We start from the raw sequence: 16,200 nt of genomic DNA on the forward strand, positions 1-16,200 counted from the left end.
ACAGGACAGTAGCCTAACATGCACCCGTATGGACATTTAATATAGAAGTAGGCATTTATCTGTAGGGTGTCCATTTGACTAACATGTCACTCTTATAGGATTTTGTTAAGTGTTGAAGTAAATAGAAGCGTAGTGTAAATATGCGTAAATATGACTGGTTGATGACCGTGGGCGGATATAAGTTAATAAAGCAACAGTTATAGGCCGCTGACACAGTGACCCCCTCCAAAATTCAAATTTGGGCAAAACAATTCGGAAAAATTTAAGAAACCATCCTGTCAACGACCTGCATATATATGATTATTAATTATGCAATCAGTTCAGAGATGGTTACTATAGGCAAGACCATTTCAAGCCATAAAATAAACTGGCTTTTGTTTGTTACGCAACGCTTTTGCGATATTTAAATTAAGATGCGTATTTAAATTAAGTTGGGTACAACATGTGCTTCACTTTGCTAGATTCGTGTGGCTACAGATAAAATACACTGTATTCACGAGTCACGACTCAGTCACTGAATTTCAAGATGAACTGACTAGAAAAAGTTCGTAAACTTTTCCTTCATAGAAATAACATAGTAACTACATGACAATGACAAATCCCTGACAATTGTAACCAAACTCGACCTAAGAATGACTCGTTCACAATTCTGGATATACAGTATCAATTGGGAGTCCGTTAGTATTAATAACATAAACAAATCTACAATGACCAGGGGAACAGAGCCCCCTCCTCCCCAGAATAAAATTTGGGGGTTTCAACCTCTCCCTCTACTAGCAGGCAGTCCTAGTGCACAATACATAACTATATGATATACATCTGCAGTTCAACCTAAACAGTTGAAAATTCTTCAACATTGTGTCATAGGTTTGTAAAATATAGCACCATTTTACATCTAACTACCCTCCATTCTACCAAAATTCCTTACAGGTGAGAAAGTACACCCTTCCCCTTAACGACTTAACACCTTCACCTACAACTTAGTCCCCCTCCCCCACCCCCGTACTAAAATAAAAGGTTGTTGCCCCCTCTGGTAATGACTAAGGTCTATGAACCTATGAAAGACTCTATGCACCATCTAAGGATCGGGGCGGAAGTTGTCATTGTTATAAACCAGATCATAACGGTACGACAATAACAGCATGAGTACGAATAAACAAATAGAATTCCCCCTTCTAATGAGTACCAAAACGAGTACAATTCTCTGAGTACAAGGTTCGAGTCTTACACTAGTATCTAAACTAGATTTCGAAATGCCGTTAGTACGTGTACGTGTACACATCCAGGAGTGTGTACTAACAGGGACTCACTGCAAGTCTGTGTTGTAAACCATTGGGGCTCACTGCCAGCGAACGGCACCATTCTGGTGAGAAGCAACAGTATCTTGAGAAATAAGTGGAACGAAAGGATAATTGTAGGATACATATTATGCTTATACAAGCATATAAAAACAATACATGATCATTTGGTCACTCAGGACGAAACCTGGACCCGAAAACCAAATAAAACAGTGCCATTTCTATACTGACCGCAAGCTCAACCATCTGACCCCCCCCCCCCCCCACTGTCCGATCGGTTCGCATCAGGACTGTGGGGTCAATTGATTATAAAGAAGTTTCGTTTCGCGCTGTAGCACGATGATAAATATTATCCAATTACCGGATTACGAATTAGCTGGGGACACCAACTAAAAAACACGTTCACTTGATACAGTCACGTGACTGCAACGAGGCTAGGTTATTGCTGTATCACGTGATAAACAACACGAATACTACAGATATATTCTCGGTTTTAATGGGCGTGCTAGAGCCAGATTTTGTTATTGGTACTTTTATGACAATTCACCTAACATCGAGCCTGTAAAAGGACAATGGAGCAATGGAACTTATATATTGCGGACAGTGCCCCCATTATTGTAAAAAATCTTAAAAGTACCATTTTTCTTCGTTTTTTGTTGTTGCTGTTAATGAAAGCACCCTTTTCCATTTTGTAATAATGCAAAGTATTTCTCGTTAGTGAAGAAGTGTATTTCTTGACTTGGTTATCTGCAAGTATTCTTTTATTGATTAAAAACAAACAATCATTAAAATGATTGAAAGAGTGGGGTATTGAAATGCACAGGAAATTCATTTTCTCTGGACGTGTTGAGGTAATTCTGTGGTTTTGGCCCTCGCGGCCCGTAAGTTGCGAGATCATGTTCCATTCAGATTCAATCGTCTCTGACACGGCACAGTATTGATATGCGCCCCTTACACCCCTCTCATGCCCCCATACCAAGACTGTCTTTAGCACACTTAGATTATTTTTCCTTAGATAATATACACTACATATGATCTTAACCACAAGGCCAAGAAGCTACTACTTTTGAGAGCAGACAAAACACCGAGTTACTTCGTTTGTATTCAGACCTATATATAGACTAATTTTATTCTTGTCTACTTCTGCTAGAAACTTCCAACTTCAAAGACAGATTGTTGCGATGTCTTTCAAGTAATTTGTTAAGTCACTAACCTTGGTGAAAATATTTCGGTTTCGTTTTGAAAATCAATCATAGTCCTACATAAATATAGAACACTTCGAATTTTACGTAACTATTAACCTGCTTGCTAAATCACTGCTATGTTAACAACATACTTTCAATTAAATCTAGCGAAATTTTGACATCGATATTTAACACCCATTATGATTGGGTGTAATCTTTCAGTGGGTGGAGCGTAAATTGATTGATGTACGTTACCTAGTAACGAACAGACCAGCCTTCGCTTATTGGTCAAAAGCAGTTCGTATAAGTCAATGAGATAGGAGATTAAAATGGTGGACGTTGCTGTGTTGGGCTTATCAGCACTTTCTATTGGATCAAAGGGGATATCTGTCCGAAAGGTTATTGTTTTCAACTTTAAGGTCTGATATATAAAGGGGGTGCCAGGAATCAGGATTTGATAGTACTCAGGGAACAAATTAAGTTTAAATTTTCGTCTTTGGAAGTAAAAGGAACGCAGAGATAACGATCTTTTATCAAACCTCTGAGTAACTTAGTTCCTGATTTTGTGTATTCTAAGAAAGGAAAGATTACAAGAACCATTGACTACAAGATTCCTTATCATTTCCTTGGATTTTATCCGGCACCAAAACCAGATTCAAGGTTTTCATTATCGATAAAGAAGGTAAGAACAATTATTTATTTTTCTTGTACCATTAGGCTGTTTTATTGTATTGTGTTTGTTTTTCTCTCTTTGCATTAACTGGTAAAGTTTTCAAAGTTAAACTTTTCTGGATTCATGTACCGTTCTCGATTTGTAAGTTTATTTTATTATCAAGATAAAATATACAAGGGAATTTATTTGCTTGTGTATCATATACCAACACTCTAAAATTGGATGTAACAAATACCTCCTCTAATATAAATATATATATATAGTTACAATAACGACACGTGAGTTTTACCAACAGTTCTGAAGTGTTGTTATTCTTATTTAATCACACTCTTTATAAAAAACTGTAGATATTGCCGCCAAAATCAGTTTATTCTAAATGTAGTCCGCCGGAATTTACATATCTTTACATGCATGGTATATATAGGCAGTAGTTAACAGGTAGTGTTTACCAGCGCGCCTTTATGCGTACGCGAAGAGGCAACAGATGTAGCGATTCCCACACTGGCTTGCCAAACAAACGGGCACTCGGTGTGCTGCGTACGGGAGGACCGTTTGTAAAATAGTGTTAAGAGATAGCGAAGATTCCACAAGTTCTTGTCAGGTTGACTGGTTATCGCTTTCCAATAGACGACGTGTGTGCTGAGGGTTTCATGTCTAACGTCATAAACACTTCTTCTTTGTTTAATTCGAGGACTGCTGTTGCTAAGGTATTTAAACTAGTTTCTATACAGTTTAAGGCAAGTATTAACTGTGCTTGCATAAGTTCAAGTACAAACGCTGTGGGAAATTACATATATAGGATACAGTTACAGGTATTGTAAGTATCGGTTGAGAAAAGTGAACATTTTACAAGATGTCTTGGAGGTTAATTACAACTGTACTTAGTTTGTAGTTTCATGAAGGTTTAGACAAAGTAAGAAAGGTGCTAAAAATAATTGTTAAGGGATAAACTAGAGTTATGAATTAAAACGCTAAATTACACGGAAAATAATTATCTCGGAAATCAAGTTAATTTCAATCAGTATCAGTTTGTGCAATGTTTCGAAGTAAAAAAGGTTAAAACCACACTCATGTGTCGACAGCATTATCTTGAGAATCTTGGTACGCGTCGGTGGATAATGAGTTGCTTGGTGTGGGGAGGGGTAGAGCTAGGGGTAAGAAGGGTGGATAACGTAAATGAAATCAATGGCTTACACTCTTTATTACTCGGAGTCAAATTTGTAAGGAAAACTAGGCTCCCACCGTGTAATTCTAGCGTGCGCGTGTACACCACGAATCGGTGTCCTTCGCCGATTTTTACCTTCCTTCTAAATAAGAAACGAAGGTTATATCATTTTGGAAACATTTAGTGATTTTTATCTTCAATACCTGCGTATAATTGCTTAAATTGCAAGAAACTTGCAAAAGACTTCTGTAGTTTTTTGTAGTTGTCGCTTTATGGGGAAAAGTTGATAGGTATTGGTTTTGGTTTGTTTTGGTATAGCTGTGGAATGCTTAATATCTGCATTAGTATGAAATGTTTACTACATCAATGTTACACTAATTAGCAGCTCAACGTATATCCTGTATAGTGGCGGATTACTACAAACAACAGTAGGTGCTTACATTATTTACCATAAAAATATATATTCAACCACAAATACTTCGAACTGTTAAACCACATGCTGATAATCAAAGAGTTACCACTTCATGCAAATATCGCTAGTTGATAAGGTTTACGAACAATGCAAGAATAGCTTACCAAACAACCCCGTCCGACTGGACGCGATTTTCAAAGTGATGGCGCTCTTTAAAAGCAAGCTAGTACCACAAACACTGACCTTTGTGATTACGGTTTAGAGGCCGAGCATGAAAACGGAGTCATGCAAGCCTGCTTCCATACTAATTGCTGTATAAGGAGAGGCGTCTAATCAAACCTACATAACAAAAAGGATAGAGTGTAACTACTGATTTAGCAACAATATATATGAATATATTGAAAGTTGTGTATTTAAAGAATATAAAAGGAAGGGATAACAGAAAGAAGTAACGCAGTCAATATCTTATTGTGTAACATTGGCTCAGGGACAATACTGTAAAGGCACTAACAGTTATTCTTGCTTACAAATTTATATACATGACATCTTGTGACGTCACGCCATTCGTCAGTATGTGATATTTTCTCACTGGCTATGAGTGTATAAGCACATTAGGAGATATTTTCAATCATAGCACACTTAAATCGGTCGACATGTGCTAGTTAAATCAGTCACGTACATGAAAGAAAACAATTTCGTTTAACACGCGTCTATGTTGCAGGTTTCATAAACTGAACACAATTACGTTATAAGTCTAACTGAATCAGGCAATGTCTCAAGTAGTTTCAGTTATTAGCTATCTGGGAGTTGCAAGGTTTGATCCAACACTCTCAGGGTCATTGTGGTTGCTTTGGCAATAGCTTCCTTATAAGCTTTACATGAAATTCAATCTAATCGCGTGACTAATATACCTTTTAATTTTCTTTTCGTTGTTTTAGCAGATGGAGCAAAACTCAGTAATAATGAGACAAGGAGACATCTCATCATGTATGCACTCATCAACCAATCTAAACAATAACAACAACAATAACAACAATAATAACAATTCAGAAAAGACAACAGTGCCTCCTTGTGCCCGAGTTGCTCCGAACAATCACGAAGATGTCCGACATACCACTTCAGATTTCTTGGACATAAGGAATGTTGTTCGCTCAGAAGTGAAAAGTAAACAAACTACAAGTAAACTAGAAGCAGATCACGATTCTTGTTGCGGAATGAAGAGAAAGAGGTACGCACGATCGCGATGTCGGAATCGCAGCCCGTCGTGCGTACAGCGATTGCGACGACATCGACGAATGAAGGCGAACGACAGAGAAAGGAACAGAATGCACAGCCTCAACGAAGCCCTCGACGGTCTTCGAGAAGTGCTACCGAAATTTCCCGATGAGACGAAGCTTACTAAAATAGAAACATTGAGATTTGCTCATAATTACATTTGGGCTTTGACAGAAATGTTGAAGATGGTGGACGATCAACAACAAACCTGTACTCTTGCTTCAGAAGTGACGAGTCCGGTCGCAAATAACCCAGCATGCCTTGTGAATTCGTCACTTCCGCTTAGCGCTCACGGTCTTCACATACCACCGACACCACCGACAACTGTTGCTGTTGTTACTCCTCCACACAGAGCATCGTGTCAGCAAATGGCAGCAACCTTCGCTACGCCACCATTTTGGAAATCGACAGAATTGGAAAATTTAACTTATTCCCATAGAAAGGCCTTTGGTTTCGACCAACGTCCGTTGTTAGCACAGCACTTTGCTGGATCAAGTTGCCTATATTCCAGTAAATCCTCTTTCTATTAGAAACTGTCATTGTTATTACAAGAAATTCTTATGAGGAAAGTGGTACAGAAATGGAAACCAAAATGTCATATTGAACGTTAATAACCATTCTTCGTTTTTGTTTTTTTCATATGTCCTCTGGTCAAAACTGCTACGACATTGCAATGTTTGTTCTTGTGCAATGTGGTCGCAAAGAGAATGAAAGATTGGCGGACGTCCATCCCCATTGTGTTTGCACCAATGTAGTAACAGTATGTGTTTATATACCAAGTAGTGTCTTTCTAATTTGTAGTCTGCTGTATAATATCATAATAACCATGGTAACTGAACAATTGTACATAGCGGTCAGTGCTTGTCTCATGTATTGCGCATTGACCAATCAAAAGGCGGCACACAGGAGACTAATTTACATTTATACGATAATGTTCCTTCAAAGACTGAAATCAGTAATAAATTAGGCAATATTTGTCTATAAATATTACCTCTTGAATGTTTCGTATTATGAAGTAAATTCCACCGACCATTTTATTTTGTTTCATTTATGTTAGTCATTGGTTCTCAATAGGTTAAATAGGCTAGAATGGTCATCTTACAATTTATATGTATTTTAATGATCAAGGAAGGTTTGTCTGTCGAGTCCCGATGACCACAGAGAGAATCTCGGAAAAGTGGTGGAGATTAAATTTAAAGTATTTATTAAATTTTGTAGTTATAGAGGGAAATCATTTAGAAAATTCCAAAATGGAAGAGTTGAATTTGAAGCTATGTCGAGATCAAACAAACTTGTTTTGTTTCAAATTTAATAATTTAAAGGATTCTTTTCCAACTGTTATGACCAACTGACACACTTTTTTTCATGTTGATGTGCAATATTGAATATGAAAACATAAGCTTAACTAACGCTTATTAACATTCATCTATAAAAGGGCAAAATTTCCAAACTGCAAAAAAATTTTGCTCTCAGCAATATAAAGTTAGTTTCTTTCCTTTGCAAGGTTTTGTAAATTAGCAATCATTAATATATTAAAGTGATATATTTTATCAAACTTAAAATGCGGTTTTGATTGTCATTTATCTCTTTCTCAGCCCCCCCCCCCCCCATCTCCCTCCATCATTACAAGGAAACAGTTAACCGATCCATCAGAAAACAGTCATCACAAGGGATGATGATACGCAGGAAAACAAACAGTTTCTGGTACTCTAAGGAAGGCTGGAAATTATTCCTCGCTTTATGAAATTCACTTTAATTTTGCGACTTAATCGGCTCCTTTAATTCTTTTCAGAAAACTACGTCACCGATGGATCACTAATTAATCAAAATATATGTTTGGATTGATCATTGAAAAGAACAGTTTAGATACAAATGGAATTTGAGTAAAACAAATAATAATTTAGAGGCTTAATTTCGCGTGTAGACTCGTCAACCTTGTACTCACGTTGAGGTGGAACATGGGACCGTTTCTACCTCATGACGGGGTAGTGTTGTGTGAGGTAACGATCTGGTGAGGGTAGAGATGAGAAGATGGTTTTGGGATAAGACTGCAAATTGATCAGATGGTACCTTTATTTAAAGTTCATATTAAAAGATCAGGTGGTTTAGTTATAGGTTGGTATGATTTTTTATGGTTGCCGTGGTTTTGGGGTGTGCTATAATTATTTATTTTTTAAAGTTCATATCAGGGGATATAGTTATAGGTTGGTATAGTTATGGGTTGGTATGATCTTTTTATGGTTGCCGTGGTTTTGGGGTGTGCTATAGTTTTCTATTATTAAAGTTAATCATAAAAGATCAGGTGGTATAGTTTGAGGTGTTGTATGAGCTCTGCGTGGTTGGGTTAGGGTTGGTTGGGTTTGGGGTGTGCTATATATATATTTATGTTTAAAGTTCATAATAAAAGATCAGGGGGTATAGTTTTAGGTGTGGTATGATCTTTTTATGGTTGCCGTGGTTTTGGGGTGTGCTATATAGTATTTTATTTTTTAAAGTTCATAATAAAAGACCAGGGGTAAATGTTTTAGGTGTGGAATGATCTCTGTATGGTTGGGTTAGGGTTAGTTGGGTTTGGGGTGTGCTATACCTTGCCACTTGGCTATCTTCACATCTGATGTCTCCCAACAAACACGTCTCTGTAAACATCATCGATGAAGAGTGAGCTCTAAGAGCATCATTGATTTTGTCCTCCGGCATTGTTTACTATTTGTAACGCAATGTCTTTCTCTTCAAATGGCTCGCGTGGATCTGAATCGATCGTAAGTTACTGTGAGAGAAGAATCAATCAATTTAAGAACCGGTTAAAAGAGGACAAAGTATTCTCTTCATGAATAGATGGGACGTAAATGTCCTATTCTACAAACGTCTATGAATAAACTATTACGTCTAATTCAGTGGTGACCCAAACAGAATCCAATGAACCAAGATCATTGAAAATCTCACAATGGCCACTATCAGTTAACGAAAAATGTCAGTGACGTAACCGAATGAACGTGTGGGGGAGGGGGAGTGAGGGCGGGGGTGGGGGAGTGTCATTCACTCAGTCTATCTGTAGGTTCTTTCTTCACCTATTGGTTAGGATTGTAGAGTATAATATTAATAACAACACAATGAGTACGAATTCAATTAGCATTCCCTTTGGTATTAGAACGAGTACTAGTGCAAGGCTCTCAACACGAGTACACGAGTACACGGGTACACGAGTACACGGGTACACGAGTACACGGGTACACGGGTACACGGGTACACGGGTACACGAGTACACGAGTACACGAGTACACGAGTACACGAGTTCACGAGTTCACGGGTTCACGGGTTCACGGGTTCACGGGTACACGGTTACACGAGTACACGGGTACACGGGTACACGAGTACACGAGTACACGAGTACACGGGCACACGGGTACACGAGTACTTACATATTGTACTAAAGTATCTAAACTATAGATTTCCAAAGTGTCCCGAGTTAGAGTGTGAGTACACATCCATGAGTACGTGTAGTAGGCTACATGCCAATATGCAAGAACTCACACAAAAGTGGTACAATTACTGCAACACCATCGTAAACAGAAATGACTCAACGTGTTTCATAAGTGAATACAACTTTAATTATGTTGGTTTCATTAACCACCTGGTCACGTGATCAAGAAGGAGATGCATCGAAATATATAAGAAGGCGTGCGCTTTTGATTCGAATATGAAACATCAGTATTGACTCCATGCATACTTATGCATGAAGAAAACTGCTAAATTTTTAATTAGTATTTTCGTGGAGATTTTGAGCCTGTAAATTATGCCAAGGGATTGAGGCGTATTGTATTATACCAGTTCAATGTCTCAGTAATGTAAAATGCTTTGAGGGTGACAATAAGGTGCGTATTGAAATATGAGCGTCCGTGACCATAATTAGACTTTCTAGCATATTTTGAGGCATAACTGGTGACCTTAACGCACATCTAATACGAAACACAAGATAATGTTTACTGTTGTTTATTTCGGGAGAAAAGTTGAAAGTAGCATTGTTTACAGGTAATAAATTTCAGTAAAAAGTTTTTTCTGTTTATACCAGTACGAAAACTTGTGAACAAGAAATGCGTTGATAAATAGTCTAAAGTTTCAAAGATGGAAGCTAAATATGAATTGTATACTTTGAGAATAGACCCCCGACATAGAGATAATTAAATTGTTAAATTGTTGATGTTAACCGCGGGTAACCGGTTATTATGAACTTCCATGTACTCAGATGCTGTATTGCATGTATATTATATAGGCCATGATACTTAGTAATGTTCCTATATTGTTTCAGTTTATCATAAATTTGGCTAAAATTCTCATTTTGATTTCTTTGACAGTAAATGCTTCGAAGCCATGTCGAAGAGCCTGGATAGAAGAGATTTTATCGGATGTGTACGGAACAAAAGGAAACCATTTTTTCCTCAGTCTTTTCGTGACAAGCCTTGCTCAAATATTTTGTTGAGCTTGCCAATGCAATCAATCCTTGACAAAACAAGTACAAGTAATTTAGAAGTTGTTTCTCGAGGCCATCTCTCTTGTTTATTTCAATCAATGTACAGTTTCGACGAGTAACGGATTTCTATTATGTTTATAAAGAAAAAGAACAGAAAATCAAAAGAAGAAAAAAAGCTTTATCTTGTTGTAGGCGGCTAGAGATGTCAAAAGATATGGTTACGTAACGAAACCTAACAAGTATCGACGCGCTGCGGGCACGCGACTCGCGACTCTGAAATCAATAGAGATAATCTCCTTGCTCTTCAATGTACATAGAAAGACAAAATATGAATGGCGGAGTGTAAAGAGTAAAAAGCGAAAATAGAGGAATGACAACTGCTCAGGAAATCTTTGACAAAGAATCAATTACAGAGAATTGTTCGTCTCTCCCTTGGTTTCCGTCGCGCGTGCCAGCTCTCTTGTTGAGTCTGTGTAATCCCCAATTGTTGACACCCTCAAGACCCCTGCTTGTCTTTACAAAATAACGGCCTATCTATATATGGTGGTCCGTTCTAGTACATTTATAACGGTTGCCTTACAGAAACTGTTAAAAACAGATGTCATATCTCCATTAATTAGCTCGGTGGTCGATTCTAAAATGGCGAGCTTCCTTAAAGATCGGTTCCTTTCTCTCTCATGCATGTATCAAATGTATTTTGTAAGAATGTTTTCTTGTAAGAACATTCTGAAGTATATAACGCATACGTCTGACTAACATGACATAAAACTTCCCTGTTGGTTTAACCAGTAAATCATCAAAGTATATAATGTAGCCTCTGAGATATAAGTTTTCACTGAAAGAAAGGTACCTCTCACTGGTTGATTGAAACGTTGGTAAATTGATAGCCAATTCAACTTTTCGTATATTATAACCTAAATTTTTGAAATTTAGCTACGAGATTTCTAAATGTCGTCTTATTTAATAAAACCATCTTTATACGCCTTAAACCATTTCATATATGCTGCTCTTTGAAGGCCTAAAGTGACCTAAAATTGCATGAGGTCGCAGCAGACGTAAGATACTTACCATCACTTCGAGATCCAAACAAAAAATAAAACAAATAAACATAACAGACCGTCAGATTCTCCATTCTCGCTGTTTGCGGTTCGTTATATAAACACTTTATGAAGTGTGCCACCATACCTGTACTTTATAAAGTGTGCCACCATACTTGCATTTCATGAAGTGTGCCACCATACTTGCACTTCATGAAGTGCGTCACCATACCTACACTATATGAAGTGTGCCACCATACCTGCACTATATGAAGTGTGCCACCATACCTGCACTATATGAAGTGTGCCACCATACCTGCACTTTATGAAGTGTGCCACCATACCTGCACTTTATGAAGTGTGCCACCATACCTGTACTTTATGAAGTGTGCCACCATTCCTGTACTTTATGAAGTGCGCCACCATACCTGTACTTTATGAAGTGTGCCACCATACTTGCATTTCATGAAGTGCGCCACTATACTTGCATTTCATGAAGTGTGCCACCATACTTGCACTTCATGAAGTGCGTCACCATACCTGCACTTTATGAAGTGTGCCACCATAACTGCACTTTATGAAGTGTGCCACCATACCTGCACTTTATGAAGTGTGCCACCATACCTGTACTTTATGAAGTGTGCCACCATACCTGTACTTTATGAAGTGTGCCACCATACCTGTACTTGAAGTGTGCCACCAAACCTACACTATATGAAGTGTGCCACCATACCTGCACTATATGAAGTGTGCCACCATACCTGCACTTTATGAAGTGTGCCACCATACCTGTACTTGAAGTGTGCCACCATACCTGTACTTTATGAAGTGTGCCACCATACCTACACTTTATTAAGAGTGCCACCATACCTGCACTTTGTGAAGTGTGCCACCATACTTGCACTTCATGAAGTGCGCCACCATACCTGCACTTTATGAAGTGTGCCACCATACCTGCACTATATGAAGAGTGCCACCATACCTACACTTTATGAAGTGTGCCACCATACCTGCAGGAAGCTGTCACTTGGACAGTTCGCTGATTACAATATAAGTCTACTGTCATGTTCCAATCAGCATATATGTGTATAATGTAGCGTAGACCTATATTCATCTGACATACTGAAGCGTTATTCAGCCTATACACTAAAGTATAGTTAAATGTTCGGACTGGCCTAAGGCAGTTTGTAATGACCATCAATGTTCTTTTATTAAGTCAATGACTTGGACTCGAGTCACATTGTTTGGACTTGTGACTTCACTTGGCGATAACTGACTTCAACTTGTTGGCATGACAATAAATGAATTGTGACTTGACTTGATGGAAAAAAATAAATCCTTTCTGTGAATGGATTTGACAAAGAACCATTGGTAGCCTTGGAAGTGTACTTGGTAGACTAAGGCTTTTCATAAATTAATTTGAAGATGGATTCCACAGATATCATACTCAGTTTTGTATTAAAACATGAAAGAGCGAATGTGATATTCATAACAATGCAAAGCCAAAAAGTGCACGCTTACTGTAGAACTTATACCTTCTATTATATAATTGCCAGAACAAACTATTTTGATAACAGACTATTGTTTGGAGACATACGACCAGGCAATGTGTGTTTCACGTCGGCCTGGGAAAAAAAAAATTGCCCTTAGGTATAATTACTATACGGGGAACACTCAAATATCTATCAAATTTATACCCTCTGGGCATAATGATTGACATCATGATGATTTCGGGAACATCAAACAATAAATTAAAGGATATTTTGCAATCTCAATTTGTTTAGATAAGCCCTCTTATGAGCTATCAGATCTTAATTAGATTTGTTTTGAAATTTACCCGGAGAATCTTTTTTAGTCGTATTCCTTCGATAATTGATAAAAAGCGCACCCCGTCTTTCATGTCGATTTCAGACTATACGTGGAATTGTTGGTTGGTTGGTTGAATGAACTCTCAAGTTGAAAAAAAAAAAACACTTTCGTGGGGGCACATGTGTTTCGAGACCACCCTGGAAAATGCTACGTTCCCTGGACGAATGATAAGAAACGATGGAAATGGAGGAAAGGAGGTTGAGGGAGGGGTCGGGCAGGGGAGCAGTAATTAAGAACTATTCATAGCGAATCGTTCATATATTATTGAAGAAAGATATGTTATGAGGTGAAATGTTGTAAAATTATAAATGCAGTGAAGGAAATTGTGCACCGCTTTACAAAAGAAACAGTTAGTGTATTGACTCTCATTCCGAGTCCATGCACACTCTTTAATTTCAATATGTGATAATTTACATTTTAATAGTGTCCAGGAGATAATGTCTTCATGGAGTAAACGTCACTCCTATGTATCAAAGAGAGACTTCATGTCGAATTAAGTTCTAAGACTATATGAATGCTTTCAATCTAAAGGATTTAAAGTTTCTTGAATTCCCTCCGAGGAGAAGATTGAAATCACTCCTCTAAAGATTGGTCATTGCGTACACTCTCAAAGAGTGAATGAATTGCTTACCGCTAAGATCTATAGCGCGACTTTAGATCAGCATATAAGGTGTATTTAATGAAAGATGTTTCCATGACAATATCCATTTACGGTGTAGCTAATTAGCTCGATAAATGTTCAAGTTTCATTCAAATTTATGAATAAAAACAAAGTTTGTACTCGATTTGACTCTCACCTGATAAATTTATCTTCTATCAGAAACGGACGGACTCGGTAACATGACTCTCTAAATATCGATCTTTTAGTGAAAATAAAACCTGGAATATTCACTTTCGATATTTTTTTATCCTATGAGTAGTTGCATGAATTAATTTTCGACATTAGCGTGTGAAATATTTAGCGTACGATACGCAAATTACAGGTAAAATATATTCCATAACACACAGTATTAGAAGAACTTAATTGAAACCTGCAGCAGTTCTAACGTTTAATACAGGAAACTCGAACTGAATTATTTGTAAAGATAACTTAAAATACTAATTGCTTAATTAATTATTCTCTATAGTACATTATTATCGTAAATAGACAGTGTCCATTTTGATATCTTTGTTATGGGAACCGACTTGAAAGGAGAAACAAGCCAACTTCCATCCGTCTTAAGTTTATACGATAGAGTTCTTTGTTGATGAAGAAAGTCCCCAGAAATCTATGATTCAAATCTTGCTGCGTTTGGGAGATACCTAAAGTTTAAGTTGGTAGATTCTGATTGTTTTGCAAAACAAATTGTCTCCATTTCATAAATTAAAAAAAATGAAAACAATTAATTAAAACTTCAAGCATATGTGATATTTTAAGAATATACGGTAGCTTAAATCTTCAGCGTTGCGTGTTGAGGAACACTGTTTGTTTGTTTGTGTATTTCAACATTAAAACTGTGTTATCTTCCAAACTACATGGTTACACTGCTTATGCGATAACCCCCCCCCCCCGCCCCACCCCAAATGCCGGGTAAGTCAAATAATTGTCACTAATGCCCAGATTTCAACGAGTATTTTATACGGTCATCCACAAAGCATATATACTTTATTGAGAATTATTTAAGACCGCCTGCACGTCTGTGAAACAATTGGAGAGCCACAACCTCAAGGAAAGCACTTTTGAAACTTTTAGTAACTTTTATCAAGTTAAATGTTGATGCCCTTTAACAAATTTAAAAACTTATTTCTCGATAAGCAACATATTACCAATCAATATATATGCATACATGATAAATTTGAATAGTATGTTAATTGAGGGCGTGTATCCAGTTTCATATCATATATAGATAAACCGTCGTTTGCAATGATTTATTTGTTCAATTTTTCTTGCTACTCTACTCAATACTACATAGCCTGGGCACGAAAAGCCTAACAACTTGGTCCACTCTCAACCCCAGTCCCAAATTACGTTAATGCTGTAACCATGTGACCACGATGGTACAACATCAATGTTTTACACACGATCTAAGTTAAGGGCATTGAAGACTCGTCCCAAACAGCGTGCGGCCATCTGAAAAAGTTAACTTTCCGTTGCTTGCAAGTGGCGATTTGTTCGTGTCGCTACAAAATGCAGACAGTACAGTAATGAAACGTGATACCTTGTTATATTTAGCTGGACCTGTGATGTCCATCGCTGTATCGTTTGTACACTGTGCTGTGGGTATTGACCGAAGCTGTATGTACTGACTGTACACTAGTGTCTAATTACCGATGGTAGCAAGCTGTGTGTGTGTGTATTTTCTGGGATCGATGGTGGTGTCTGTTACACCTCATTCGAAACTAGGTCAGATTACCGGCATTAGACGTTTCTTTTTGCGCGAGTCTTCACACCCCTTTAAAAGGTTGCGAGCGTTCTACTGTGGAGGCCTACTGTATACTGCAACTGTGCTGTACTCTGCTGTACTGTACTGTGTGCTGTACATATCTGAAAAGAACAAATAATACACATATAATTATAGCCCAAAGGCCGAGATGTCTGCTACTATTTCACATGTAGAATACATAATCATGCCACATGAAACATGATACAACATGGACTTCAACACTTTATACCTCAACAACGTGTTGAAACTATATTTATAAAATGCTAAAATCATGCAAGCTTTAATAATAAAAAATCATGAAGCCCGGAACTTCCAAGAAAGTGCTTCTTTCAGTAATCTTGGAATAACAAAATAAGAAGCCATAACTGATGATCTATATATTTCTTGTTTCATGTT

The 16,200-nt window shown here is 37.6% G+C and overlaps 1 protein-coding gene across 1 annotated transcript; it reads left to right on the plus strand.

The window, feature by feature from the left end:
• Positions 1-3,016: 3,016 nt before the first annotated feature.
• On the plus strand, positions 3,017-7,557 carry LOC139969244 (uncharacterized). The gene is made up of 2 exons (XM_071974157.1): positions 3,017-3,164; positions 5,671-7,557. The coding sequence occupies exon 2, from the start codon at positions 5,674-5,676 to the stop codon at positions 6,535-6,537; it is 864 nt and encodes a 287-aa protein (XP_071830258.1). The 5' UTR covers positions 3,017-3,164; positions 5,671-5,673; the 3' UTR covers positions 6,538-7,557.
• Positions 7,558-16,200: the final 8,643 nt, after the last annotated feature.

Source organism: Apostichopus japonicus, chromosome 6, assembly GCF_037975245.1.
Source record: "Apostichopus japonicus isolate 1M-3 chromosome 6, ASM3797524v1, whole genome shotgun sequence".
Classification (NCBI taxonomy): Eukaryota; Metazoa; Echinodermata; class Holothuroidea; order Aspidochirotida; family Stichopodidae; genus Apostichopus; species Apostichopus japonicus.

What these genes read in the sequence shown, in the direction of transcription:
- LOC139969244 (XM_071974157.1), top strand. Translation starts at nt 5,674, where the DNA reads ATGGAGCAAAACTCAGTAATAATGAGACAAGGAGACATCTCATCATGT.